The sequence below is a fragment of the Podarcis filfolensis genome, assembly GCF_964270895.1.
Source record: "Podarcis filfolensis genome assembly, chromosome: 6".
In the NCBI taxonomy this organism is placed as follows: domain Eukaryota; kingdom Metazoa; phylum Chordata; class Lepidosauria; order Squamata; family Lacertidae; genus Podarcis; species Podarcis filfolensis.
Window position 1 is genome coordinate 56774937 of NC_139609.1, and position 26913 is coordinate 56801849.

A 26913-nucleotide genomic window follows, 5' to 3' on the forward strand; every position below is an offset into this window, starting at 1 on the left:
CCACCAGGATTACTTGGGCACACCATATTGTATATGGGTGTCCCCTCCTGCAACAATCTATGGGCAAGAACTGCTGCTTATGTATACAATATATATTTACTTAGCGTGGCCTATCACACAGGACTATTATTATTTATGTGATTTCTTACATGCCCTTCTAACATTACAGTTATAGGAATAAGATGAATCATGAATCCTCAAATTATAGTCACACTGCAGCTACCACAGCCATAGAGACGGGGCCTTCCCATTGGTGGCTTCTATCCCATGGAACTCCCTTCCAAGAGATACACAGCTGACTACAACACTTCCAAGTTCTAGATCCGTGGTTCCTACACTGAATTTTTTTATTGATAAGAAATACGTTGGAAAGCGCAACTAGGATCATCCTCAATATCACTTGATGCTCTTGCTCTCATTTTGAAAAGATATCTATCCATATTCTGGAAATAAAAATAATATCTTGATACTCTATTATAGTACACTGAAATACTTAAATGTTCCTTTGATTGCCCTTGAACCTTCCTGCCACACTTGCCACCCTCTCCTGGCACACCCTTTGAGAGCCACTGTTCTGGATAAATGTTTTTAAAAAAACAAAGCCAAGACCTCTGCTTCCCCTGGCTTTTAACTGAAGTGTTTATTATTGTACATGCTTCTGCAAGAAGCGTTTGCCGGGTGTCAGTTTCTGCTACTTGGGACTTCAGGGCTTGCTTAAACCCGCTGCTTTGTTGCAATCCGAACGGCGTCTTGCAGCTTCCATGTTTATTTATTTCTTGGTGGGGCTGTCTTTTCGCTGTCAAGCGGAAGCCATCTCGAGAAGGCGTTCAAGCCTCGAAAGGCGACTGGGGGAAGCAGCTAACATAAATAAAAGCAAAGGAAAACTAGAGGGAGAGGGAGGAGAGGGAGGGACAGGCGCTCTGCCTTCTGCTCGGCTTTCTCTGCCATTGGCTCCCTCCGCCGGTTGAGGCTGCACAGAAAGCTCTGTAATTAGGACCCCGCTGGCGGACACAGAAGAGGAGCCCGTCTCCTGGGCGAGGAAAAGACGCAGCAAAGGAAAAGGAGCGGGAGGGGGGGGAGTCCGGACACCCCTCGTTTCCCTGGTTTCGTTTCTTTCCCCGGCATTCAAAGTTCCCACCGCTGAGGGCTGAGCCGGGAAGACTCCTGTTGCCAAGGCAGGTGGAGCGCGCGGGGAAAGAGCTCCTCGCCGCCTCCGCCTCAGAAAAAAAGCAGCGTCGAGGGCGCGACTGGCTCCTGCCGCTGCGTCCGCCTCCTGCGTTCCCTCAGGAAGGAGCCGAGCCCGGGGGGGAATCCAGGGCGGCAGCAGCAGCAGCAGGTAATGAAGGTGTCCGGGGTGGCTTTCCGCTGAGGAGGCCGGCGGTTTCCTGAGGGGCCACTCTCGGCGCCCCCCCCCCCGGGAAGCCTGGGGGCTGTGGGGAGGGGGAAGCAGCGGGCTGGGTTGCTGGTTTCCTGGTAGAGGAAAGGGACGGGAGACGCCGCCTGCGACCTGAAAGCTTGTTAGTCTTCCTTAGCTGGAGGAGCACCTGCTCTGCTGGCAGAAGGGGCCTGGGGGTTGGGTCAGTCCCCGGCGTCACCAGGTAGGCCTGGGGGAGACACCCCCCCCCGTTGAGAACAGCTGCCGGTCAGTGTAGGCAGTACTGAGCTAGAGGGAGCCGTGGTTTGAGGCTGGGCATGAAGTGGTTCAGTCCTGTGCAGGTTTACCAAAGTGCTGTAACAAGGGGGTAATGAGGCTCTGTTAAAACCAGTGCAATTGTTGGACAGACTCTGGATTGCACCAGCAGCACCCTGGAGGTCTTGTGTCTGGAGAGAGAGAGAGAGAAACGGATAGTCTGGGATAAGGGATAATCCTTTTAAAATAAGGGACATCTGCTGATGTTTATTTTTCCCAGATTGTTGTTGCGAGCTTCAAACTATTTACGGTAAAGCTGCAACCCTTACATGGGAATAAGAGATCCCTTGGAGCTCATTGGAACTTCGACCCTGGTAAGTAAGAATAACGTTTCGATCCTAATTGGTCACAAATATCACATTTTGTTTACTTGGGATTACAGGTTACATCTTTAGTCCTCTTCTAAATCTTTTGTTGCAAGTGAGTGTGTACTTGTGTACAGGCGGCCTGTAAAAATGTTTCCTGCCTTGATAGTTACTGAAAACAGAACCAGATGATGATAATTTGGATGAGAAAGAAATATTTCTTCATTAACCCTCACCTGTGGACAGAAATAACAAGACATGCAAAACCTTTCCCCTCTTTGTGGCTCCATAGGGTACAAGTTACATTATTAACGTGTGGCTGCACCCATGTCTGTTTCATTGCATATACAGGAACATGTTGCCAGCTGGAACCTCCTCTAGCATGCGCATGGAGCAAAACTTGTGCATCCACCACATGTGTATGCATAAGATCAGTAGAAGACAAGTTAGTTAGTGACAGCAGCACACAATCTGAAAGGTATGACCCAGGGTGCATTGCAGCAAAGTCAAAGATGCTGGGGTACATTTTTTTAAATAGATTGCACATTGTCTGGTTGGTAACTTCAGAATATTGCAGCCTTGGAACACACATAAGGTACATGTGAGTTTCAGTACAGAGGATATACCCATGTAGAATTTGTGCATTTGTGAAATATGCCCCTTTCAAAAGGTGGGCCTGTAGCCTTTTATTCCTAAAGCAGCCTTTGCCAACCTTGTGCTCTCCAGATGTTTTGGACTACAACTCTCATCAGTCCTAGGCTGGGGATGATGGGAGTTGCAGTCCAAAATATATAGAGGGCACTAGATTGGCAAAGGTTTACCTAAAAACTACTTTCTCTCTGTTACAGAGTTTAAAATGAAATCTGGAGAAGACAATGAATAGATTGACAGGTGTATGTAAATGTTAGGTAGTTGTTTTGAGTATGAGGTCTGCTGAGATTTGTGACTACAGTGCTGAGTCTAATTGCATTCAGGTGCATGGTGATCTGTCCTGGGCAATCTACATTATTGACAGGTGCATCTGCTGGTGCAGCACTGATAGGGGACCTGAAATAATGTCAAGATTGGTGTATCTGCCAGGTTTTTCTGTATTGCTCCAAAAAGAATTCTGATAATTTGAGAAGTACAGTTAATACTTCCTTTAGGGAAACAGGAGCTGTCAGGGCTTTAGTTTAAGCTTGCCTGAACTTTTAAAACCTGGAAATCTTTCCCTTCAATTCAGATAAAGGAAGGAAGGCTGGCTCTGCTTACTCCGACTTCCCTTTTAACTGCATTCTGCACATGCTCAGGGGGTGTTCTTTCTCAGATTCATCACATATTCCCAGAACGGGCCCTGTCAATGAAACAAGTTTAGAGTCTAAACTAGGGTGGGGAACATCAGACCTGGGGGTGAAATGTGCCCACCAAGCCTCTCTATCTGGCTCTTGGGACTCTGCATGCCACATACCCTCCCTAAGCTCCTCCAGCCCTTGCTGGCTCTGCTTTGCATCCTTCTTAAACGTTTTTGTCTGGCAGGACTATGTTCTTGGAAGGATGATCATGCCGCTTGCTTGCTTGCCTGGATGAAGAGCAGAAAGGATTGTATAAAGATTTAATTTGCATTCATTGCTCCACCATCTTTTGCTTCTGGCACCACCCACTACTGGCTTGTGGCTCTTTTGCTGGAAAAGATTATCCACTTCTGATGGTCACCTTCTTGGGTTAAGCCTGGGCATAATGTGTCCCACTGCTTTGGATCTACTAATGTATACATTACCTATGTCAATTATATTTTAGGGAGATTTCTGTTGGAGAGTGGACTAACATCAGGCTCCTCAGTTAATTCTGTAACGTCGAGGTCAATCCCTTCCCCACAGCCAGATAGTTCCTAACTGAGGTTGGTGCTATTATTTGCAGGGGGAGCTGCCAATAAACAAATTTTCCCAGAATTAAAAAGTCAGTGCCCAGGCTAAAATTAACAACCCTAATTCAGAACTATTGAGGTCCCCGCCCCCCGTAGGATTCTGGTGGAAAGGGGAAGCCCACAATCCAAAGCACAAGTAATTCCATGTTGGTCATGAGTAACTAAGTGAGACTTATTTCTGAGTAAACCTGTTTAGAATCAGTCTGCATTAACCCTTTTAAATGCTGGAGGCAATCTTTAGGCTGCAGATAGGATGTGTGCATGGAGTTTAAGTGTTCTTCAAAACTCCCTGCAAATTCATCTTCCAAAGGAAAAAGCTCCTGTTTAACCCTCTGCCTGATGTGCTAATTTTCTTCATGCGAGGAGGTTACATGGGAAAGCATTCAAAAATACAATCCCTTACGTGTAGTCATCAGCAGTATAGCCCTAAGAGGATATAGATCAGCCACTAATAGTGCAATCCTAATCATGGGTGGGATCTTGTTCACTCATTACATGACTGCAAGTATTTACATGTGTGCAACAGCACTTCCCTCCCTCCATCTGCCATGAGTACCCCATGCCTTCCCCAAATCTGCTCTGGGGTGTTAAGGAAATCTCAAGAACAGATTAGGGGGTTAGGCAGAGTAAAAGGAGTGGGTTTCATTGTTGAAGCAGAAATCATTTTGTTTATGGAGTGAATCAGGTAGCACCACTTTAGATACAATCCCATGCCTACTCAGAAATAAGTCCTATTCTGAGTAGACATGGTAATTGTTCCTTCAGACATTGCAATCAACAGTAGCAGGTGTATGATTGTTCACGGTAGGTAATTCACAAAATCAAGATTCAGAGGTTGTTATCACAAGGTAGTTATCCTGAATACTGTTTTCCATTCACACAAGCAAGTAATTCCAGACTATTCTAGATATACCCCTTTGCTGTCCACTGAGTATTCTAAATATCAGTGGTTAAATTTGGGGCACCCAAAAAGATAATCCCACCTTATTTTTTTTAGTGAAAAATACAACCTGAAAAAGAAATGAGTCCAAAGTTTTTTGTATTGTTGGGAGTGGTCGCTCTTTGTCAAAATGTTTCATCTGATTTATTGTAGTAGTCGTAATAATAATAATAATAATTTTATTATTTATACCCCGCCCATCTGGCTGGGTTTCCCCAGCCACTTTGGGCAGCTCACTGCATATATCAGAACATACTAAAACATCGAACATTAAAAACTTCCTGATACAGGGCTGCCTTGAGATGTCTTCTAAGAGTCAGATAGTTGTTTATTTCCTTGACACCTGAAGTGAGGGTGTTCCACAGAGAGGGCACCACTACTGAGAAGGCCCTCTGCCTGGTTCCCTGTAACCTTCCTTCTTGCAGTGAGGGGACTGCCAGAAGGCCCTCAGCATTGGAGCTCAGTGCCCAGACTGAACGATGGGGGTGGAGACGCTCATTCAGGAATACCGGGCCTATGCTGTTTAGGGCTTTAAAGGTCAGCACCAAAACTTTGAATTGTGCTTGGAAATGCACTGGGAGCCAATGAAGATCCTTTAGGATCAGTGTTACATGGTCCTGTCGGCCACTCCCAGTCACCAGTCTAGCTGCCGCATTCTGGATTAGTTGTAGTTTCCGGGTCACCTTCAAAGGTAGCCGCACGTAGATCACATTGCAGTAGTCCAAACGGGAGATAACTAGAGCATGTACCACTCTGGTGAGACAGTCTGCAGGCAGGTAAGGTCTCAGCCAGCGTACCAGGTGTAGCTGGTAGACAGCTGCCCTGAAAACAGAACTGACCTGCGCCTCTATGGATAGCTGTGAATCCAAAATGACTCCCAGGCTGCACACCTGGTCCTTCAGGGGCACAGTTACCCCATTCAGGACCAGGGAGTCCTTCACACCTGCCTGCCCTGTCCCTCAAATACAGTACTGTCAGAATGCAACCTCAATCTGTTAGCCGCCATCCATCCTCCAACTGCCACCAGACACTCACACAGGACCTTCACTGGTTCAGATTTGAAGGAGAGGTAGAGCTGGGTATCATCTGCTTACTGGTGAACGCCCAGCCCCCCCCCCCCGATGCTCTTTCCCAGCAGCTTCATATAGATGTTAAAAGCATTGGGGAGAGGACGGAGCACTGAGGCACCCCACAAATGAGAGCCCAAGGGTCTGAACACTCATCCCCCAATACCAATGTCTGGACACAGTCCAGGAGGAAGGAGCAGTGCCCCTAGCTCCTCTAGACTGTCCAGAAGGATGTAATGATCAATGGTGTCAAAAACCGTTGAGAGATCCAGCAGGACCAGAAAACTGCTTCCACCTCAGTCCCTGGCCCGCCGGAGATCATCAACCAGCACAACCAAGGCAGTTTTAGTCCTGTGATGAGGCCTGAATCCCAGTTGGAAGGGATCCAAGCAGTCCACATCCTCCAGGCATGCCTGGGGTTATTCAGTGACCACCCGCTCAATCATCTTGCCCAAGAATGGAAGATTTGAGACTGGGTGATAGTTGGCCATATTGGCTGGGTCCAAAGATGTTTTTTTAAGAAGTGGTTTAATAACCGCTTCTTTAAGCAGGTCTGGGAAGACACCATCACAGAGGGAGGCATTCACTACCCTGTGGAGCTCACCGCCCAGCCCTTCCCTTTTATGATCCAAGATAGGCAAGGATCAAGGAGACAGGTGGCCGGTTTCACTTGTCCAAGAAGCCTGTCCACATCCTTGGAGGTAACAGGAATTGACCCCACGCAACTTGACCTACCACAGTGGAATCTATGGTACCTCTTTCTGAATATGAGCAACTTTATCAGCAAAACACTTTGCAAAATCAATGCAGGAGATCTTGGGGTCCTCACTAGACCCCAGTGGCGAAGTTGGTTCCATTAGATTGCGGACCACCTGAAAGAGTCTCCTGCTGCTGTCTTCTGCAGATGCAATAGAGGTGGCAAAGGAAGTCTTCTTAGCTGTCACTATCGTCACTTGGTAAGCTTGACGTTGAGCTCTAACCTGTGTTTGGTCTGATTCAGAATGAGTTTTCCTTCACCAGCGCTTTAGCCATCTCAGCAATTGTTTTCTCTCCCTCAGCTCTGGGGAAAGCCACTGGGCCGTCCAGGCTCCATGAAATCAGAAGGAGCTTTGGAGCCAAACAGTCAATAGCCCTGGTTAACTCCACATTCCAGCAGGCCACCAGGGAATCACCAGAAAGGCCATCAACATGCAATAAACATCCCTTACCACTCTTTGGAAACCGTTTGGATCCATTAAGTGGCAGGGGTGGACCATCCAAATTGGTCCCACCTCTCTGCAGAGGGTAAGGGTCACAGAGAAGTCCAGTTGCACCAGGAAGTGATCCAACAATGGCACTTCTTTTGATTCACTTTTACTTAGTGTCAGATCACCCATGTCCATAGAGGTGAACGCCAGGTGCAAGGCATGTCCATGGCTATGAGTTGGGCCACACTTATTCAGGGACAGCCCCATGGAGGCCATGCTTTCCATAAAGTCCTGAGTGGCCCCTGGTAAGGCTGTGTTGGTATGGATGTTAAAATCCCCTAGGACAACCAAACTAGATGTCTCTAAGCAGGCTATATAGTGTTGCCCCAGCAGCTGGACCACGCCCAGCTGGGGCAGCAACTGTTCCCACTTTGCTTGCCTTCCCTTTTTTTTTTTTATTAAATATTTATTGGTATTTTTTGGTATTTTCAAAAAAACCTTCCCAGGGACCTGGTCTCTGCAGTCTTTTCTGCAGTCCTCTTCTCTTCTGTAGCAGCAGCAGTCCTCCAAGTGGGGGAGACAGTAGTCTCCCCTACAGCTGCCGCCGCTACAACAACAACAGAAGTCTCTCAGTGGGGAAGATGGCAGTCCCCCCCCCACAACTGCAGCAGCAGTTATCCCAGGATAACTGGTTGTATACATAAGAAAGTGCTTTTGAGGTTATTATGGTTGTGTTGCAACTTCAAGGTCTCGTGGTAATTTTGAATGTCATGTTGTTTTCCCCCTTATGCTGTTTCTTACCCACAGTTTCCTTATGCTATCACAGCACAGAGGTGTGTTAGGGTTTGTCTACCCTGCAGCCTCAGCCTCTTCCTGCTAGGTGTGGTGTCAGTTGTGGTTCATCATGAGAAGATTGCAGCCATTCCCCAGTTGGCATTCGCTCTGCTTCCCCATCTCAGCTACAATTCTCTTTTTTTATTTTTTTATTGCAGAACATTATTGTTTCTGATTTATACAAATCTGTTCTATTTGCTTTGGGGGAAAATTTGTTCCTCTTTGAAGAGATACAGTTTGGCATGAGATAAGACCATGCTGATACCACACCCAGGCTGATTACAGCTGTAAACTGAAAACATTGTTTTCAGGATGATGTTTCGGCCGTGGGGGGTGCTGCATGCCACATTGCAGCTCCGAAAGTCAAATGCAGGTCAGGATGGAAATTAACCTTTCCTTTCCACACAGTGGGGGCCAGAAGCACAGCCTTCGATTCATAGCGCCAGGTGGGAGTCATGGGAAAACACGGCAGATTGTGAGCATGAGCACAATTTCCTCTGGTGATGCATTCTGGATGTTTGTGCTGCTAGGGATTGTAGATATGAAATAACACCTGCCGTGTGTTTTGTCCAGGGATACTTCTCAGAGTTTCGACTCTTCTTTCCCATCCCTCCTTCCTTCTGATTCAGTGAATCCAGATCTTCCGCAGATACCAAGGATTCATGTGATGACAATTGTTGTTTTTGCTGCATATGGCTTTGCGGCTTGTCAAGAGAAGACCAATGTTTTTCATCACATTGTGGTCTGGGAGGCAGGTATACCTGTGTATTCTAGTAGGCAGGAATAGTATGATGTACATCAGAGGAGGTTTATTTAGAGTTAGGCTTTATTATTGGAGGCTACAAAACAGTAAAGTAGAACATTCTTGCCATCAACTCTAGCATGTGAGGGGGGCAGTTTAATTAAATTGTATACAGTCGTACCTTGTATCCCGAACGCCTTGCAAGTCGATCGTTTTGGCTCCTGAACCTTGCAATCCCAGATGTGAATGTTCCGGTTTTCGAATGTTCTTTGGAACCCGAACGTCTGACGGTGCTTCCATGGCTTCTGATTGGCTGCAGGAGCTTGGTTTCCAAACATTTTGGAAGTCAAACAGACTTCCGGAATGGATTCCGTTCAACTTCCAAGGTACCACTGGTGATGGGAGTGGAAGTAATTTGGAAGTGGAGTAGGAGGACAGGGTGAAGGAAGACATGAATAATTGTATTAATCGGATAAAATTGGTGTTGTTATAATGAGGCTGCTATTGGAATGATATTGGAAAATCAATAAAAATATATTTTTAAGAACATTCTCACCATTTTGCATGGATAATCTACAGGATGGATTTTCATGTTATACTTCTATAATAAGGGCAATGCAGATCAACAGAGAAACGCAGGTGTGGTGGGTTATTTTCCTCACCATTGTTGAAACTTCCCTTGCCTGGCCCAGGGCTCCATTAGAGGGGAATATAATAATAATAATAATAATATCATTAATATCATATAATATCATTGCAGAAGATCTTTTAGATAGATCACTTGAAGAACAGAGGGTGCAATTTTCCTTCCCATTGCAGAAATGAGCCAGACAGGAAAGGTTTAAACCTGTCCTCTCAACCTGGTGCTGCCGTTTTATTCACACTGTTGCTTTGGTTTGGAGTGCCTTTGGGACTGGACCTGGCCTATGGGTTAAGAGGTTCACCACTCATGAAGTCATAAAAAGAGCTTGCTGGGTCAGGCCAATGGACCATCCAGCCCAGCAATTGTGTTCTCACAGTGGCCAACCTGATGTCTATGGGAAGCCCACAAGTGTGACCTGAGTACAAGAGCACTCTTCCCTCCTGCGGTTTCCAACACCTGGCACTCGCAGTTAGAAGGATACTGCCTTCAACAGTGAAGATAGCCATTGTGGTTGGTAGCCCTTGAAAGCCTTTACCTCTTTCAAAGCTGTCCCAAGTTGCGGTGGCGTAGCGTGGGTTGTCAGCACCCGGGGCAAGGCAAGTAATTTGCGCCCCCTAACCCGTGGATTTGCGCCCCCTAACCCGTGGATTTGCGCCCCCTAACCCATGGATTTGCCCTAACCCCAGATGTTGCGCCCGGTGCGGCCGGCCCCCCCTGCACCCCCCACGCTACGCCACTGCCAAGTTGGTGGTCATTGCTGCCTCCTGTGGGAGTGAAGAAGTACTTTCTTTTCTGACCTGAATCTTCCAATGTTCAGTTTCATTGGATGTCCATGAGTTCCAGTGTTAGGAGAGAAGAAAAGAAATTCTCTGCCTACTTTCTCTGTTCTGTGCCTAATGTTCTACACTTGTTTTGTATCACCTCTTACTGGCCTTAACTAAAAATCTCCATATGGTGGGCAACCTTTCCTGATAGAGTTTCTCCATCTCCTTGATCAGTTTGGTTCCTATTTTCTGAACTTTTCCAACTCTTTTATAAAGATGCTTTCTGGGTGAGGTAACCAGAAATGTATACAGTATTTCAAGTGCAGTCGCACCATAGATTTGTGTAATAGCTTTTTAAGACAGTGGTTTACAACCAGTGTGCTGTGGCACTTTGGGGTGCCTTGAATGGTGGCCAGGATTGTTCTTTATTGTGTCTTGTGTCTTGGAGCAGCACTGCCTCTGCTTGCTGCTCCAATCCTGTTATTCCAGTGTTTGGCCTACAGGTTTCTAATCAGACTTATTTTTACTAAGTTCATTGTCTTCAGCATTGTTTCCTCTGAGCATAGGCTGTCCTGGAAAATCCTATAGATGGATATTAAATTTGGTGATGGGGTGGAAGTAATTTGGAAGTGGAGTAGGAGGACATGGTGGAAGAAGACATGTGCTAATTACTTCCATAAAGTAACAATTTCTCTTTATACTGTTCATATGGTTTGTTTGGGTTTTTTAATGTACTTTTGGTGGTGGTGGCTGCTTTGGTTTTTCATTTTGAAAGGAAAATGGGATGTAAAGTGGGGAAAGGAGTAAGTTTAGTAAAGGAAGCCATTCCCTTTGAGCTGGTAGGCAGGATGGAATTTACTAATTACCAGGACTGATTACAAAGAATTGTCAACAGCCAACAGCCGGCCTGATTGATTAGTCACATAAAACCATTGAGTTAGAAGCACATGAAAGGATTAATTCTCACGGAAGGATAGTTGCCAGATTAAGCCAGATGGTAACACAGTTTTGTTTATTCTTTCAGCTTCGTGTTGTGGGTTCACAACATTTTTGATGAGTTACACTTTCTCCCCAGCCACCCCTGAATTAAAATTGAAGGCACATTTCACCCTTACATTGCAGAAGATTTATTTCAGATTATACAGGCGACAACCATTCCATGCAGGGGTTCCGTCCCTGTACCCTGTGTGCATCGGTGGAGCTTGTATAAGTGCCCTCCCCATCCCATTTTGCCCCGTTCTTCCTTCCTCCGGGTCCAACCCGTGTGTCTGCGATTACACGTCAGTTGGATGCATCTAAAATGGTCATGCCTGTATAAGAATAAAGGTTATCCACCCTCAGCAATGTTTCTGTATGAGTTCCTGTTTTAGGCATTACTTTTGACTCAAAGAACAATGATATAGGGCCATCTTCTCTGAGGCTGGATTAATCTGCTATGCACCTGCATCATGAGTGACTGAATGAGCAGGTACACCTGATGGTAGAGACATGGTTGAATCACCATGCCCCAGCACAAACTGCTGATTAAATACCGTAATACAGACAGGAAACTTATAACCTCTTGGGTGGGTACTTGGTTCTCTCTAGACCCCTTGTTTTGACTGATTTATTTCTCACAGCATCTCTTTCTCTCATCACCATAGCACACAGTTATCAGAATGCCTGTTTTTAACAAGTGCTACTAAAGCTTTCTAGCTTTATGGCGCTGCTGGAGACCACCCGAGCCATAAGCAAAGCAGGTAGTGCAGATGTCATTGCCACTTCTGACCAGGTGGAAGGTGGGAAAGCTTGGGTTTTTCCATTGCTCAGTCAACCTACTTTGTCATGAGAGAATGGATGGGGTGTGCTTAAAACAGGTGTAATAATTCATCATATATGTGACCCGCTGAATCGCAGTCCAGTGCTGGCTGAGCTCCAGTCCAGTAAAGCATCCTTTGTTAAGTATCCTGTCATGGGGCATTACAATAGGGATGGTCCTCCCAGCTAGGAATTATCCACTGATGGTGTTCTAGGACTATTAGAGATTAATTATTTCCGCTTCCAGCTATTCAAATACCATAAACTATGGTGGGGGAAAGCACAAGCTGTTTAAAATTGTTCTTTTAATTTGTATTTTTGCTTTTGGACCCATGATGGTATTTATAGGTGAGGACCCAGGGTAGCAAGGCTGGTCTTGCCCGTATGTTATGATTGCAATGTGCAAGCTGTTTCAAGTGTGGATCCCCCTTGCTCACGACACGGACTCTCTTCACACAATGGCAGTGATCCACCTGGCAACCTATACAGATGCTGCATAGAAAAAGCTGTCAACTGAAAGCTGTCTCAAGTGACTGTCGTGTGACAATTGTACTAAGTCAACAGTTGCCTTCATGTTTTGTGGGTGGTCAAGGTGTATGGAGCTTTTAGTTTTGATCCAAGGCCCCATCCTGCAGAAATCTACTTGCAGAGAGAATGGGCATTATGTGCTGTAGTGTCCTGAATTCATAACTGAAAAAGCTTTGAAGCAAAACAGATGTAGGGAGATAAGTGAGGTTTTTACTCTATTCAAATCTCTCAACAATTTGCTGAACAAGATTGCATCTCTTGAATCCCTGTTGAATATGCATTTTGTGGTGCAAGGTTCTTCTCACCTGCATGATTACACCACCTTCTTTGCATGATAATGCCCTCCTGGTGAAATCAAGCCGGGCTTCGTTTTTACATGTTAAAATGTACTGGACTTGGAGAGAGATGTGATATACAGCTAGACAAACCTTAACATGGTTGTTTCTTGGAATCCAGAGAAAGAGCAGTCTTCCATGCCTTTTATTCCTTAGCTAGCACTTTAAAGATTAACAACTGTATTATGACGTAATTTGTGTTTTTTTCATCAGATGAATGAAGTGTAATCCTAAATTAGCAAGTGGAGGGGGGATGTAGAGGAGTGAGATCAGAGGGAAATTAAACACAAAAAGAACAGACATAGAAATTACCTGAAAGCAAAATTCTTAGGGTCATCAGTCAACAAAGCACTATTGGTGATGCTGGCATTGGTAAACTAGTTAACAAAAACAATGTGGTGATAAACCCCCAGTCTTGATTATAGCCACAGCTGGTAGAATTTAATTGTCTGATAAAATGTATTTCAGCGGTTTCCTGCTGAAGGTTCTCTTCCATTCAATGTTCCTTTATTCAGTATGGCCATCTTAGAAAGTGCCCTGGTGGGATTACATTTTAGGCTTTTGCTCCATGCAGTCTGGTGGAGCAGACTGTGGTTCACAAAACAAATCTACTGTAATAGATATGTTGGTCTTTATGGTGCCACAAGACTGTTGTTTTTTCTACAACAGACTTTGGCTGTGAATATGTCATACATCTAAAACATATTCCCCGTCCCCAAGAATCCTGGGAACTGTAGCTTAAGGGTGCTGCAGTTGTAGCTCTGGTGGGGCAAACAGTTCCCAGGATTGTTTAGGGGATGTGTGTATACGCAGCCTAACATGACTACCCTTCTGGAAACTCCTAAGTTATCTGTGCTACTACTGCATTCTGGGAAGTAAGGTGCTGGGAACCAGCAAAATCTGAACTTTTTGTTTTCCCTCCTGTTTGCTAGCTAATTTGCTGAGTTAATTATTGACCCAGGTGCACAGCAGCATAACCCGAGCTCTCTGCGCTAATTACATTGGAAGAGACAGCTCTGAGCCAACGACACGCATGTGTGGCTAGACCCGAGAAAAATAACAGCCTGCTTATTAGGCCAAGGGATTTCAGTTTGAGGCTGAAGCTGAAAGTTTGCAGCTTGGCTCTTCCATTCTCTAAGCTGCAGTTTGCTCCTTCAGGTGCCTAGTTGCCCAGTGTACTTCTGTGAATGGTGTTGAAAAGGGTGAGAGTAATGGTATAACTAACAGGACTGTAAGGGTGAATTTGTGCAAAGCTGTTTTCAGTCTTATGTAAGCTAACCATAGAGGTCAGGGAATATTTTTATTAAAGTACAAAGCACGTGTGTGTATGTGTGTGTGTGTGTGTGTGTGTGTGTGTGGTGTTAAACTATAAAACAGACTTTCTAGAACCCCTCTGTGTGTGGCTCAGTGAAATGTCCCTTAAACAACCTTCTGCATGAAACAAGCCCTCCAGAAGTTTGTTGCCTACGGTTTCCATCCTTCTTGACCATTGGCCATGCTGGCTGGGGCTGATGAGAATTAGAGTCCAACATTCATCTGGAGGGCCACAGGCTATGGAAGGCTGTCTTTATATCAGACAGAACTCCTGTGTGTCTGCCTCTCTGACTGGACAAGGAATTTTGTGCTAGTTAGACAGAAGGAGCTTTCACATCCCTGCATGCTGAAACAGTATCCTTGTTGTTGTATATATGATCTTGTCACCTCCTTCCACTCTTTTTCTAAAAGCATGGCTGCTGATCATTCATCATGACTCTGTTGCATCTAACTAACCCTTCCCCAGCCCCCATCCAGAATCATCTCTTTTCTCTCCTTCATTTGGAGCTGGGACAGGAAATCTAGCTGGAGAGTGTTAGACTCTGGGAAGACATCCAAGCAATCACAGCAGTTGAACTGAGCCATCAAACTGCAATCTCTCTTTTGTTTTGGAAACAGATACACGGGAGGAAGGAAATGAGCAAGTTCTGGAAAAGAGAATTGGGAGATGAGTCCACTTCTTTCCATGGTGTAACCATTAACCAGGAAAGCTACCCAGTGTAAGCCCCCAGTGCCCCAAGCTTCAGGGAATGATTAACGCTGCAGGTTTGTAAGGGTGTGGAGGGGAAAAATATTTTTCCCCCCACAGAGGGGAAGAATAGATTACAGCTCATCCTAATGCCCAAAGTCAAAGTGTGCCTGTCTCCCGAAAATGAATTTATGGGCAGCAGCAACATACTTGGCTTGCAATTATGGCAGCACTAGAGAAAATAAAGCAGAGTTAGCTCTGACTCACACAACCTTTTTGAGAAGATTCTATGGCAGCCTCATCTGAATTAGCACAGTCACAGTGTTGATAGGTTTGCTACACACCCAGATGCCAGCATACATATCAGCAACTGTATAACATTTTGCACACAATGGTAATGGATTATGCTGGTGATCTGGGCATGTGCCAAGCATATGAAGGCAACCAGTCACAACACGAACATTAAAAGTGTGTTGATTGAAATTTCTATCCCGCCTCTCAAATCCCTGAGGAGGCTTAAAGACCAAATAAAAATAATTGCAGCAAATTGGCAGTATTGAAACCCTAAAGTAGCAAAATTAAAACCGCAGCTAGATTTCCAAAGGCTTGCCTAAAATGGCAGGCTTTGCAAAGCATTAGGCCTAGTTAACAAAAGCAACAAATGTTCCTGGACTTTACCATTTCAGACTGCAGGCAGGGGATGCCGGAGAGACAAATTCCAGCTTAGCCTTCTCTCACATCCCAACCCCCAAAACAGAAAAGCATTCAACCATCCAATTTCCCTTCCACAATCTGAAGTGCTACAGGTCTGCTACAGTTTTGTACTTCATTGGTTGCTTGTGTAAACTGTTTGGCTTTACATCAAGGGGGTAGGGGAGAGAAGGTTTTAAAGGAAAGTTATCAAGGTTTGATCCAAACTTTCAGCAGTTTTTAACACCCTTTTTTCTTTTTAAATAATTCTTTTTTTAAAAAAAAATCTTGGATTACAAAAGTACATACAGCATCTCTGTTTTCCACTTCTGAGGGTCCTTTTTCAGAAAAACAGAACCCTTATATTTTGATGTAACAGTGCCATCTAGAGTGTCTGGGGTTTCAAACTAAGGTAGCAGATGGAAAAAAGGACAGGGGCTTCTGCACCTTGTAACAGCTGGAGAAAACTGACAAGCCACCTCTGCTGGAATTCTGTCTTCTACACAACTGTTAAAGTTCACCTGGTAACCCTCTTTAGAACCCCTGCAAGGAATTCCTAAATGGACCAATATCATGGATTTTATTTCCAATACAGTACATCTTTCTAGTGAAATGCTTTTCATACAACATCTCAGCTGGTCTACACTGGCTAGTTGTTCTGTAATGGAAGTTCAGAGCTATTAAGAAAATGGAACCCGTGTCTTTCTGATTGGCTACTTATACCAATGACATCAGAGACAGATAGCTTGTTTCTCCATTGGTTCACACCAGTGGTTGCTTGTGAGGAAGGGAGGCATAGGCAGTTGGGTCTTTGCTGGAGGCCACCACCACTCCAGAGTCCCCCCCCCCCCGTGTCACAACCGCCTCATCCTGCTCCATCGCCATATCAACAAATGTAACAGAATTACTGCAAGAAAGATGCTACTGCCTCTGCTCAGTCCTGTCACAATTCACTGCTGGCTCATACTGTATTCTTTCTAAGGAAAAGGTCTCAACTTCCTATAAATGTGTGAAGTATTTTCTTAGCTGCCTTTTCTCCTTGGAGCTACCCAAAGACCAAAGATGCTCTGTAGGGACTTGCACTCTTTCTCTGAACATGTTTTCTGCATCTTTTTTTAGCATTCATCTCAGGGTCCCAACACTACTCAAGTAGATAAACCCCAAGACACTGCTTAAGAAGCTAAAATGCAGCTAGGTCATATTGTTCTTTTTATTTTGAAAATCTGTGTGTGATTTGTTGCCTTCATTTCCCCCCAGTGAGCATTCTGCACACATAACTAAGTCCTTCAGGTGATACTAAAATGACAACAGCACCTGAACTCTAACCCCTTGCTAGTTATGGAAGCAAATCTCCAAAATTTTGTGCAGCACTTGGGAGGATCCCGGTTCCAGGAGCCCATGCAGCACAGTGTTCTTCTGGATATGGCAATATTTTGGCTGTGCTCTTATTTTTGTACTGCATTAACTCCCTGCCTCTTACTGTACACCAAATGATCCTGCTATAGTTTTAATGCTCCTAAAGTTCTCAGTGATGCTTCCCATTGAACAGATGGATGACCGAGATGATCACAGTTATTGGTGACTTTGCTATGTGCATTTGGGGAGTCTATCCAAGAGGGGCCCAGTCACTTCACACAGGCACTTCTTTTCCAGCGCTTCCGTTCTGCTGATGTCTCAACCAAGCCCTACTTGGTCCCAGAGAGAGAAGGCTCCATGCGGTGGAACACTGGCATACCTACTACCTGCTTCATCTTCAGACAGTGATTCTGGCTGCGCCCTGGAAGATTACTCGGGGCCTGTCACGGAAATTCCCCCAGCAGAGGTAAGGCAGAACTTGATGATATATTTATGTGGAAGACTGTTCTAAATGTTGCAATAGTTTTTCCTGGAAATCTCATGGCAAGTTTGCCTTTTCTCCATTTTCATCACTTCTAATTGCTGACAATGGCAAGGCTGCTGTTGATTATTATTTTACTTCCCTCTGGGGTTAGAAACCAAAAGCACCCAGGACAATTCCAGACAACCTTTTTTATTGAGCATTCATCTTGATTTGTTTGCAGGTAGATTAGACCAGGGATCAGCAACACTTTTCAGCCATGGGCTGGTCCACTGTCTCTCAGACCTTGTGGAGGGCCGGACTATATTTTGAAGGGGGGAAGATGAATGAATTCCTATGCCCCACAAATAACCCAGAGATGCATTTTAAATAAAAGGACACATTCTACTCATGTAAAAACATGCTGATTCCGCGAGCCGGATTTAGAAGGCGATTGGGCCGGATCCGGCCCCCGGGCTTTAGGTTGCCTACCCCTGGATTAGGCAATGTTGTCTATTTAATGAGTGAATTCCTTCTTATATGTCTGTGGGGAGGTTAGATGACATTGCGTCAAAACAAGTTGTTGTTCCACACTTTCCACTGCCTGTCCTCATCACCTTTCCTCATTCCCTTGTTACTAAAAGTCCATTCTTTTGGTTAGGTTGCACAAAACTCCCAATCAACTCTAATTGTGCAATCTGAATTTGATGGTATGTGATTCAGCTCCACTCCAAAGCAGCAACAGCTTGGAAGTACCCCCAGATCTGTTCCATCAGTGCTGTGGCATACCCTACCTTTTCTGGGTTCTGATTCCATGGAAAGAAGAAGAGTTGTGGGTAGGGCAGTCAAAAACAGCAGAGCAAATTTGGCTGTCTATTGCTGCTTGCCCAAGTACAAATGCAGCAGAGAAAGGTTAGCTTTTGAGAAACACAGCCTTTTGGGGGATAGGTTTCTATGCTGTAAATGCATGCTAATGCAGACGAATGCTAAGCCAGCTCTCCTCTCCTTATTCTGCCAGTTCCTTTTCATTAGTCCTTCAGCAGGAGACCCAGTTCCATTGGGCTTTACCCTTTCCCACGGGAAACATCTCAGATCTCCAGCCAACTCTGCCAGGGGGAGGGTTGTGAGGGAAGACAGCGGTGCAAGCAGGCATTGTTCCCTAAACTCATAGGGAAAACACAACTCCATCTCTGCTTCTCAATCTTGTTTGCTTTTGCAGGTGTCACCAAACTTTGACTCTCACTCATCAGATGCAGTCCCTGTTGCCACCCAGAACCAGCTCCGCATCAAAACTCTCCTTCAGCAGCTGCCCCCGCAAGACTGCGATGTAAGATTCCCATTCTTACATTCTGTCTTCATTAGGCAATCTTGCCTTGGTTGGAAAAACTGATTAAAACTCTACTCTTTTCCAGACCACAAATAGTTGGGTACTCATTTTATGCACTAATAAATGTTAACACAGCCAGTGCATCTAAAGTGGTTTGGGACAGATTTGTGCTCTTATTTATAGTCTTGGAACCACACTGTAATTCTAATTAAAGTCTAACCACACAGCTTCATAGTTGTTCTATGGAAGTACTGCAAAAGAAGCCCCTTTATAAGTGAAGGTAAAAGTGTAACATTGGTTCAGTTCAAATCTTCTACCTTCATTTCCTTCCTCTAATGGAATAAGACAGGTAAAGGGTGCTACTGGGAAGGAAGAACAGGAAACGAAGATTGACTTATTTAGCCCTTGCTATTTGTTCCCAAAATTTAGCATTCAGAAATTTAGAGACTGTGTACTTGTTTCTGCACTTGCTGATCCCCTTGGGTAACATACATATTCCTATCACAAATTCTTTGTTGCCTCAAAAGTTTTGTAGCTCTAATGACATACTAGGACCAGTAAGCCAGAGTTTGCTATAAATACTGTACTAATGGAAGGCTTTATAAGACACACCAATTAGGAAGCTAGACAGAACAGCTACAGGAAAATCCTGACTCCACCTGTCAGAGTCTGCTGCCACCTAGTGACCGGACCATGCAGTGACACTGTCCACACAAATAAGTTCTCCTTGCACTGTTTGAAAGACTGGCTCAATTAAACCCAATAGTGCAATGCCTTTGTTCTTTTAAAATCTTAGTGTAAAGATGTATGTGATGGACAAAAACATTCCAAGGCACTAAGGAAAGTCAGTTAGCCTGCAGTCATATTCAACATACTTGTTAGAAGTCAGTCCCATTGAGCACAGTGGGGCTTGCTGAATAGACACGTGCAGCATTGCATGTGTTAAGAGTTGGGTGACAGTTGTCCACGGTATCAGGATTTACTATTAGAAATAAAGTAGAATTTACTTTGTTATGTACTGAAGTTCTCACCCTGGGCCAGCAGGGGGATACTGTAGATAGTTTTCACTCGGGTCCACATATGCAAATAAGGGATCGAAAGTGACGTTCAATGATTGGATAGTTACAGAGAATGGTTACTGTTGCGTTCTAGTGGAGCTCCATCTAAGCAGGCTGGCTGAACACTTCAGTTCAGTTCTGTTCTGGCCTGTGAATAAACAAGAGCTGTTTGAAGAATCGCTGTGTCGTCTGATATGTTCACCGACAGCTTAACATATTTGATGTCCAGTTCTTCTGAAATCAATTATGGATTGTTTGATAGCAGCTGCCTGCCTGAAGAAAATCTGAATGCTCTTTTGGGTCTTGACACAATCTTGTGCTTTTATTTAAGGCAAGATATTGCCCATCCATTGGTGAGGAGGAAAGGGAGCAGCTACGGACATTTGCTTCACAGCGACGGCAGGAATCCTTGGGACAGGGAGTCACATGCCTGGTGCCCCCCATAACTCACGGGTGCTTTTGTAAAAAGGTGAGCCATCCTTTCCTTAAAACTGAACACTAGTGTTCTCATGACTGAGATACCCAAGTCTAAGATCTGGGTTTGCTTTCCCCTGGCTAAGCATAAGAACTGGAGAAGATTGACACCACACACACGTTTTCTATGGATTGCCATTTGCTCCAGTTGAGCTGAGTGGGTTTTAGTGGGGAAAGGTCCAAAGCTGTAAGCTGCCCAGAAATGCTGTATACCACCCAGAGTGGCTGAGGAAACCCAGCCAGATGAGTGGGGTATAAATAATAAAATTAATTATTATTATTATTATTATTATTATTATTATTATTATTATTTATTTATTTATTTATTTATTATGCAAAGGGGGGCTCTTAGATGCAGAGCTTTAAAGTGCGGACTGTGCCAGGAAAGGTAACTGTGGATAAGCCTTTTATTATGTATTAATTTTCACTAATGTCAGGAACCTTGGAAGCCTGTTGTGAGGCAGAAAGACACAATATTTAACGAAAAACTTTTTCACAAAAAATTGTTGAAACGAAAAAGTTGATTTCCCTCTCCCCCCTCCCCAAAAGGCTAATAAGATGGTATCACATGTCCATGAAGATCACAACCTGGGTTGTGGGTAGTCAGCAATATTGTATTGCAGGAAGAGCAGGTAACGATGCACCATAGATAAAAAGGTCCTTTCTGCTTGATTTACAGTGTGGTAAGAGGTTGATCAGAGGTGAAAAGGGGGTGTATGCACCTAAGCTGGGAGACCAGAGCTACTGGCATCCTGCCTGTTTTGTCTGTCACACCTGCCACCAGCCCCTAGTAGATCTCATCTACTTCCAGCGAGATGGGAAGATCTATTGTGGCCGGCACCACGCAGAATTCTTCCGCCCACGCTGTGCTTCATGTGATCAAGTAGGTATATGCAGAATAAAAACACTTGGGGTCTTGTGTCAATTCCTAATCTCTGCTTGAAACTATTGATGATCTTAATCTACCACCTTGAATCGGGTTAGGACTTGCAATGAAAGATTGAAAATTTCATAGGGATTGCAAGATTTCTTTCCAGAGATCACCAGTCACCTTATTTATAATCACCACCTATCCACAATGAGGTGGTTATTTGCTGTCTCCAAAAAACCAAACTTTTCTCTCTGTAGTAAAGTAAAGGACCCCTGGACAGTTAAGTCCAGTCAAAGGCAACTATGGGGTTGTGGCGCTCATCTCGCTTCAGGCCGAGGGAGCTGGCACTTGTCCAGACAGTTTTCCGGGTCATGTGGCCAGCATGGCTAAACTGCTTCTGGCACAACGGGACATCGTGACAAGTGCCAGAGCACGGAAACACCATGTAGCTTCCCACCACAGCGGTACCTATTTATCTACTTGCACTGGTGTGCTTTCAAACTGCTGGGTTGGCAGAAACTGGGACAGAGCAATAGCATCTTGCCCCGCCGTGCAGATTCAACCTGCCAACCTTCTGATCAGCAAGCCCAAGAGGCTCAGTGGTTTAGACCACAGCACCACCTGCATCCTCTACCTTTTTCTGTAGTGAGAAGTATCAATTAAAACAATGTTATATTGTAAGCAGGGAGGTGAGGTTTGTAGTTATACACGGGAATGAAGTTTCATCCACCTTGTGTGTTCTTTTGACTATCCCATGAAGGCATCCAGATAGCGTGGAGGAGCCCTCCTAAATTTAATCTGAAAAGTGCTATAGTGGTATCTTACAGCAGGCCCACTGGTTCTCTGTGGTATGACCTGCTAAAGGCACAAAACTTATTTCCATGCTAAGTAAATATAGGCATACCTTGGAGATATTGTGGGTTCAGTTCCAGACCACCATAATAAAGCAAATAGCACAATAAAGCGAGACACACTATTTCTGGAGGGTTTCCTGGTGCATATAAAATTTACATTTATACTATACTGCAGCCTGCCCACCCTGGTTGCGGATGTAGGAGGGGGAAAACCCAGCTCCAGCCCTAGCCAACTCCATTGCTGTAGTGGTGTGGGGCTTCCTTCCACAGGAAGTGGCCGGGCTGCCTGCAGCTGCACCTGTGTCTTTGAAAGAAGCAATATCTGCAAAGTGCAACAAAACTAGGTCTGTGTGTATATACTAGGCTTGAGGCTAGTGCTATACATTCTGCATTTCCACAAAAATAATAATACCCAAGTTTGAAAATCTGTTCTGTTTTTATGAGAGTTGGTGTTTAAATTTCTGTAGTTGCGAAGATAAGTTAGAAATTACATAGGCTGGATTTGGTGAAACCTTCAAGCCTTAAATTCCAGTAGCCAGGAAATAAGTGTTACGGCACAGTTCCCATTAAGGGAAAAGTCAAAATAAAACAATGCATGAATAAATATATGATGTTTCCACAATGTGTTCAGTTCAGAGAATTTTATTTTGGGACAGAGTAGGGACGCGGGTGGCACTGTGGGTTAAACCACAGAGCCTAGGACTTGCCGATCAGAAGGTCGGCGGTTCGAATCCCCACAACGGGGTGAGCTCCCGTTGCTCGGTCCCTGCTCCTGCCAACCTAGCAGTTTGAAAGCACATCAAAGTGCAAGTAGATAAATAGGTACCGCTCTGGCAGGAAGGTAAACGGCATTTCCGTGCGCTGCTCTGGTTCTCCAGAAGCGGCTTAGTCATGCTGGCCACATGACCCGGAAGCTGTATGTCGGCTCCCTCGGCCAATAAAGCGAGATGAGCACCGCAACCCGAGTCGGCCACGACTGGACCTAATGGACCTTTACCTTTATCTTTACGTACAGTCTTGCTTTTAGGTACAATAACTATGCTGCCAATTTTGCTGAATGTAGTAAAGCTTTGGTGCAGAAAGCTTTAATTTCTTGGTCTACAATGACAAAAGTACCTCAAAGAATTAGGAGCCAAAAAGGACCCCTCAGTACACTGCATGCTTGATATCTGGCATTCTCTTTGCCTCTTTAGCTGATCTTCACCTCGGAGTGCATGGAGGCAGAAGGCATGCGCTGGCATGAAGAGCACTTTTGCTGCCTCGAGTGTGACTTGCCCCTGGGGGCACGGCGCTATGTCATGAAGGGTGGCCAGCCCTGCTGCTGTGCTTGCTTTGAGAGTCTGTACGCAGATGTCTGCCAAGCCTGTGGAGAGATCATTGGTAGGTGCTGAGCATTTCTGTGGTCTTGCATAGAATGCAGTAGTGTCTGGCTGCTCAGTGACAGATGGACCTTTTCTGTTGTAACTGCAGTCCTATACTGAGTAATATCCAGTGAACTCAGTAACCTGTTGCTCACATAATACAAAGCTAAACCATGCCTTTGCATGAAGCTGCCAGCCAGGATATCACAGCTGCTTTGCTCTTCCTCTAGTACTGCTGCCTACTGAGCCGTGGTTTGACTTACCATGCTTTTCACACATAACCTGGTGGTTTGTCTCACTCCAGCCAAACCGCAAATCATAACAAACCTTGGTTACGGCTCATGGTTTGTCTGAAATGTAACAAACCATGAACCCAGGTTCAGATCCAAATAATGGATTGGCTCACAGCAGTAGGACTGGAGAAGGAGCAAAGTGGCTGTGATCTCCTCTCTAGGGGCCCACAAGCCTGCACACTGACTAAGCTATGGCTTATGTTACTGTAGCATGCAAGATGAGCCAATGGATCTTCTGAGTAAGGTATTGCACTGCACTATTATTCTCCATGCATTTCACTAATCCCAAACCTTCTAAAATAGTGACCACATTTGCAGTATTTGGTTTAATCATACATAGTATGGTTTTAGAAAGCTTTCCCCTTGGTATAAGCATTTAAAGCAATCTTATAATAATCAGACAGATTCTAAACCTTTCAGTTAATATTATTCACAAAATTGTTAAATGTAAAAGTCTTACAAAAATCCAGTCAACCCCCCTCTTCAAACTAGAGGCAATCTGGTAAATGATGAAGAAACACTGGTATGACTCTGTAGCACCATTGGCACTACAACTTAACTCTCTTTGTGATCAAGCAGATGGATGGTAAAAGTTTAGCTTGTATCATGCAGGGGCTCCTGGTGGAGAATGTGATAAACCATAGGCTGGCTGGGTGAAGTGGCCAAATTAATTTTCAGCCTGTATTATCTCATCATCATACTGTCTTAGCAGTATGAAAGCCAGTTTTCCTTTTACTTCCTCATTTGGGGTCTGAAATGTACCTGGACATATCCCCTATTTAACCGGGGGGGGGGGGCGGCGAGGAGGCCACATCAGCAATAAATGCAAACGATGTTCTGCATTGAAATTGCCTATAGTTAAACTAGTGTGCTTTGTTCTGCTCTTGCAGGTGTCGACAGTGAGCAAGCCACCCTCCAAGGCCAGCACTGGCACGCCAAATCCTGCTGCTTCTGCTGCAGCATTTGCAAAAAAGCACTGCAAGGCCAGCTGGTCACTACTCAAAATGGGCTTCTCTTCTGCTCTGAGGCCTGCAGCTTAGAGAAGGAATCGGCCTTGTCTTCCACTGGCTCAGATTCCTCTGACTCCGCTTTCATCTCTGTTCCATCCCCTGACTCAACACCCATCTCTAGAATTAGATACAGCAGCCCAGGCTGCTCCTCTGCAGCTGCAAGAACCAACCCTAATGCCTGTGAGGAAACAGCAGATTCAGATGGTAAGATGCCTGTGGTGATCAGCCTTCAGCAGCAGGGATAATGATACAGGCACCTTTGAGCCAAACCAATAGAAGGCTTCCCAGTCCTACCTTATTCTACTCCAAATGTAGATTCCAGGTGTTTTTTTTAATGGTGCAGGGGGGTCTCTTGAGTGACTTAGTTAGCTGCCCTCACCGAGTGAGCTTGCTGCCGTAACCACAGTACATTTGCTTGCCATGAGGCCCAATCCACACCGTTGCACAGAAGGGGCAAGAGAGGCTTGCTTGCTCCTCCCTTGTCAAGGCTCAAAAAGAGGCCACACACACACACCCTGCCAGGCCTCACACTAGCTTCCCAAAGCTGGGTAAGCAAGATGCTGGGCTTTGGGAAGGAGGCATGAGGGTTCTGACAGGGTCCTTGCATCCCTTTCCCAAAGCCCGGCACCTTGCTTAGCCAGCAGTTGTGTGTAAAATTTTGGCCTTGCTCCCACTTCCCCTTTGGTGCCTGCAGGTCCCATGTCAAAGTACTCTTGGTATATAAAGTTGGACTGCCCTTCTCTAGATGTTGCTGGACTGCACCTTCCTTCATTCCCAACTAGTTTGTCATGCTGGGTAAGACCAACAGCTGGAGGAGAAGCCACACAGCCTCCCCCGCCCTTGCCTTATAGACTTTATTCAGCAGTCAGACTTGGGAGTTTAGGGTCGTCATACAGGTGACTTCTGTCTTTTCAGACCCAAGACCCACTATTAAAGCAAACCTGTATTTGGGGATCCATTTCTTAATACTTTACCATATATTTGCATGGCGGTGTGGCTGCTCCTGTTGCAACCCACCTTGGATTAAGGCATGGCCCACCAGTTGAAGACCAGTTCTCTAATATATGCTTGTTCTTCTTATTACCAGCAATGGAAACACTTCACACATCTGGGGATTCATCACTGTGTCCTGAGTTCAGGAGCCAAGAAGAAGCAAGCAATATTTTCCGAAAGAGAGTAGCTTCCCAGCAGTTTGATAAAACTGAACTTCTGACTGATTCTCCTCAAGCAGAGTGGGGAACCTCTAGCCCCTCTAGGCTAGAGGTAGTTCACAGCACAGTCAGTTTAACGGAGAACCAACTGCTAGGGTCCACTTTCCCACTAACACCTCAGCAGCAAGTTGGAGACGATCCCTTTAGGGGCAGCGCCTCCGAAGCCCCATATGCATCAGTGTGGAAAAGGGACTTCTCACAAATGCCACCCGAGGACAGCACGGGCAAGCAGGAAGCTGTGGTGGAACAAGACGATGCTTGGTGCCCTACTTGCTCGTCCTCTTCAGATTCTGACTCTGAGCCAGATGGCTTCTTTTTCGGAAAGCCCATCCCAAAGCCTGGGGCCAGACGGATTGTTCTACCCGATATGGAGCAAGAGACACTTGGCAAAGGCATAGGGTGGGCAGCCAGAGCACGTTCGAGCAACAAACACTGCAGTATATGTTAGTTTGGGCTGGTGGGGAGGAGGGAGAAGAGAAAGGGAACGTAGTTCTTGGATACCCGAAAAGTGTTTGCGGGGGGGAGGGGGAGTGGAAATAGTGTCACAAGCAGACATCTTACGTAGCAATGCGGTTGATGGGTGTGTGTGCTGAAAAGTGAAAAATCATCTCCCTACAAGTGCAAAGCTGAGGAAGAACTGCGAATAAGCAGACTTGAGTGAGAAGCCAGACTTTCACATATACAGAGGTTTGCATTGCCAGTTTGGTCACATTGTGCATTTTCAGAGGCTTTAGAACTGGCATTTTCCTCCTCAAAGGCCTGCAGCTCCTCCTTCCCCTTTTTTCCTAGTTGCACAGGGAAGAAACATGTAAAGATTAGTATAATTCAGCAGAGTCTTGTGGGCAGGACACTCTCAGCTTCTAAACTCTCTACTACAGCATGAATACTTACAAGAAGCTCACTGGCCAGCACATGCTGTAGTGTAGAGCGTGTGAAACAAGCCTGTACCCCTTTGTTCACCACCTGCACACATTTTGCACAAGTTCCAAGATCCTTCTGGCTCCCTACCAGCTCATCCTTCCAATTTCTATGTTTTCAAAAGGTGCAGTGTGAAGAATAAATAGGTTAACCCTGCCTTAATCATTGAATGCTTGACTTGGCAACCGTAAGCAGGATGCTAAAAAAAAGTTATACAATTTTATCTATAGCTGTCTGAACAGTGATAGTTCAGGGAAGCCACACTCAGCAAATAAAGGCAGCTCCAAGAGATG

At 45.2% G+C, this 26913-nt stretch overlaps 1 protein-coding gene across 1 annotated transcript; it reads left to right on the top strand.

Moving 5' to 3' along the window:
* Positions 1 to 1516: 1516 nt before the first annotated feature.
* On the top strand, positions 1517 to 26911 carry PRICKLE4 (prickle planar cell polarity protein 4). The gene is made up of 8 exons (XM_083618035.1): positions 1517 to 1598; positions 17081 to 17249; positions 18463 to 18570; positions 19960 to 20097; positions 20782 to 20985; positions 23021 to 23207; positions 24372 to 24695; positions 25579 to 26911. The coding sequence occupies exons 2-8, from the start codon at positions 17097 to 17099 to the stop codon at positions 26148 to 26150; spliced, it is 1686 nt and encodes a 561-aa protein (XP_083474161.1). The 5' UTR covers positions 1517 to 1598; positions 17081 to 17096; the 3' UTR covers positions 26151 to 26911.
* The last annotated feature ends 2 nt before the right edge of the window (positions 26912 to 26913 follow it).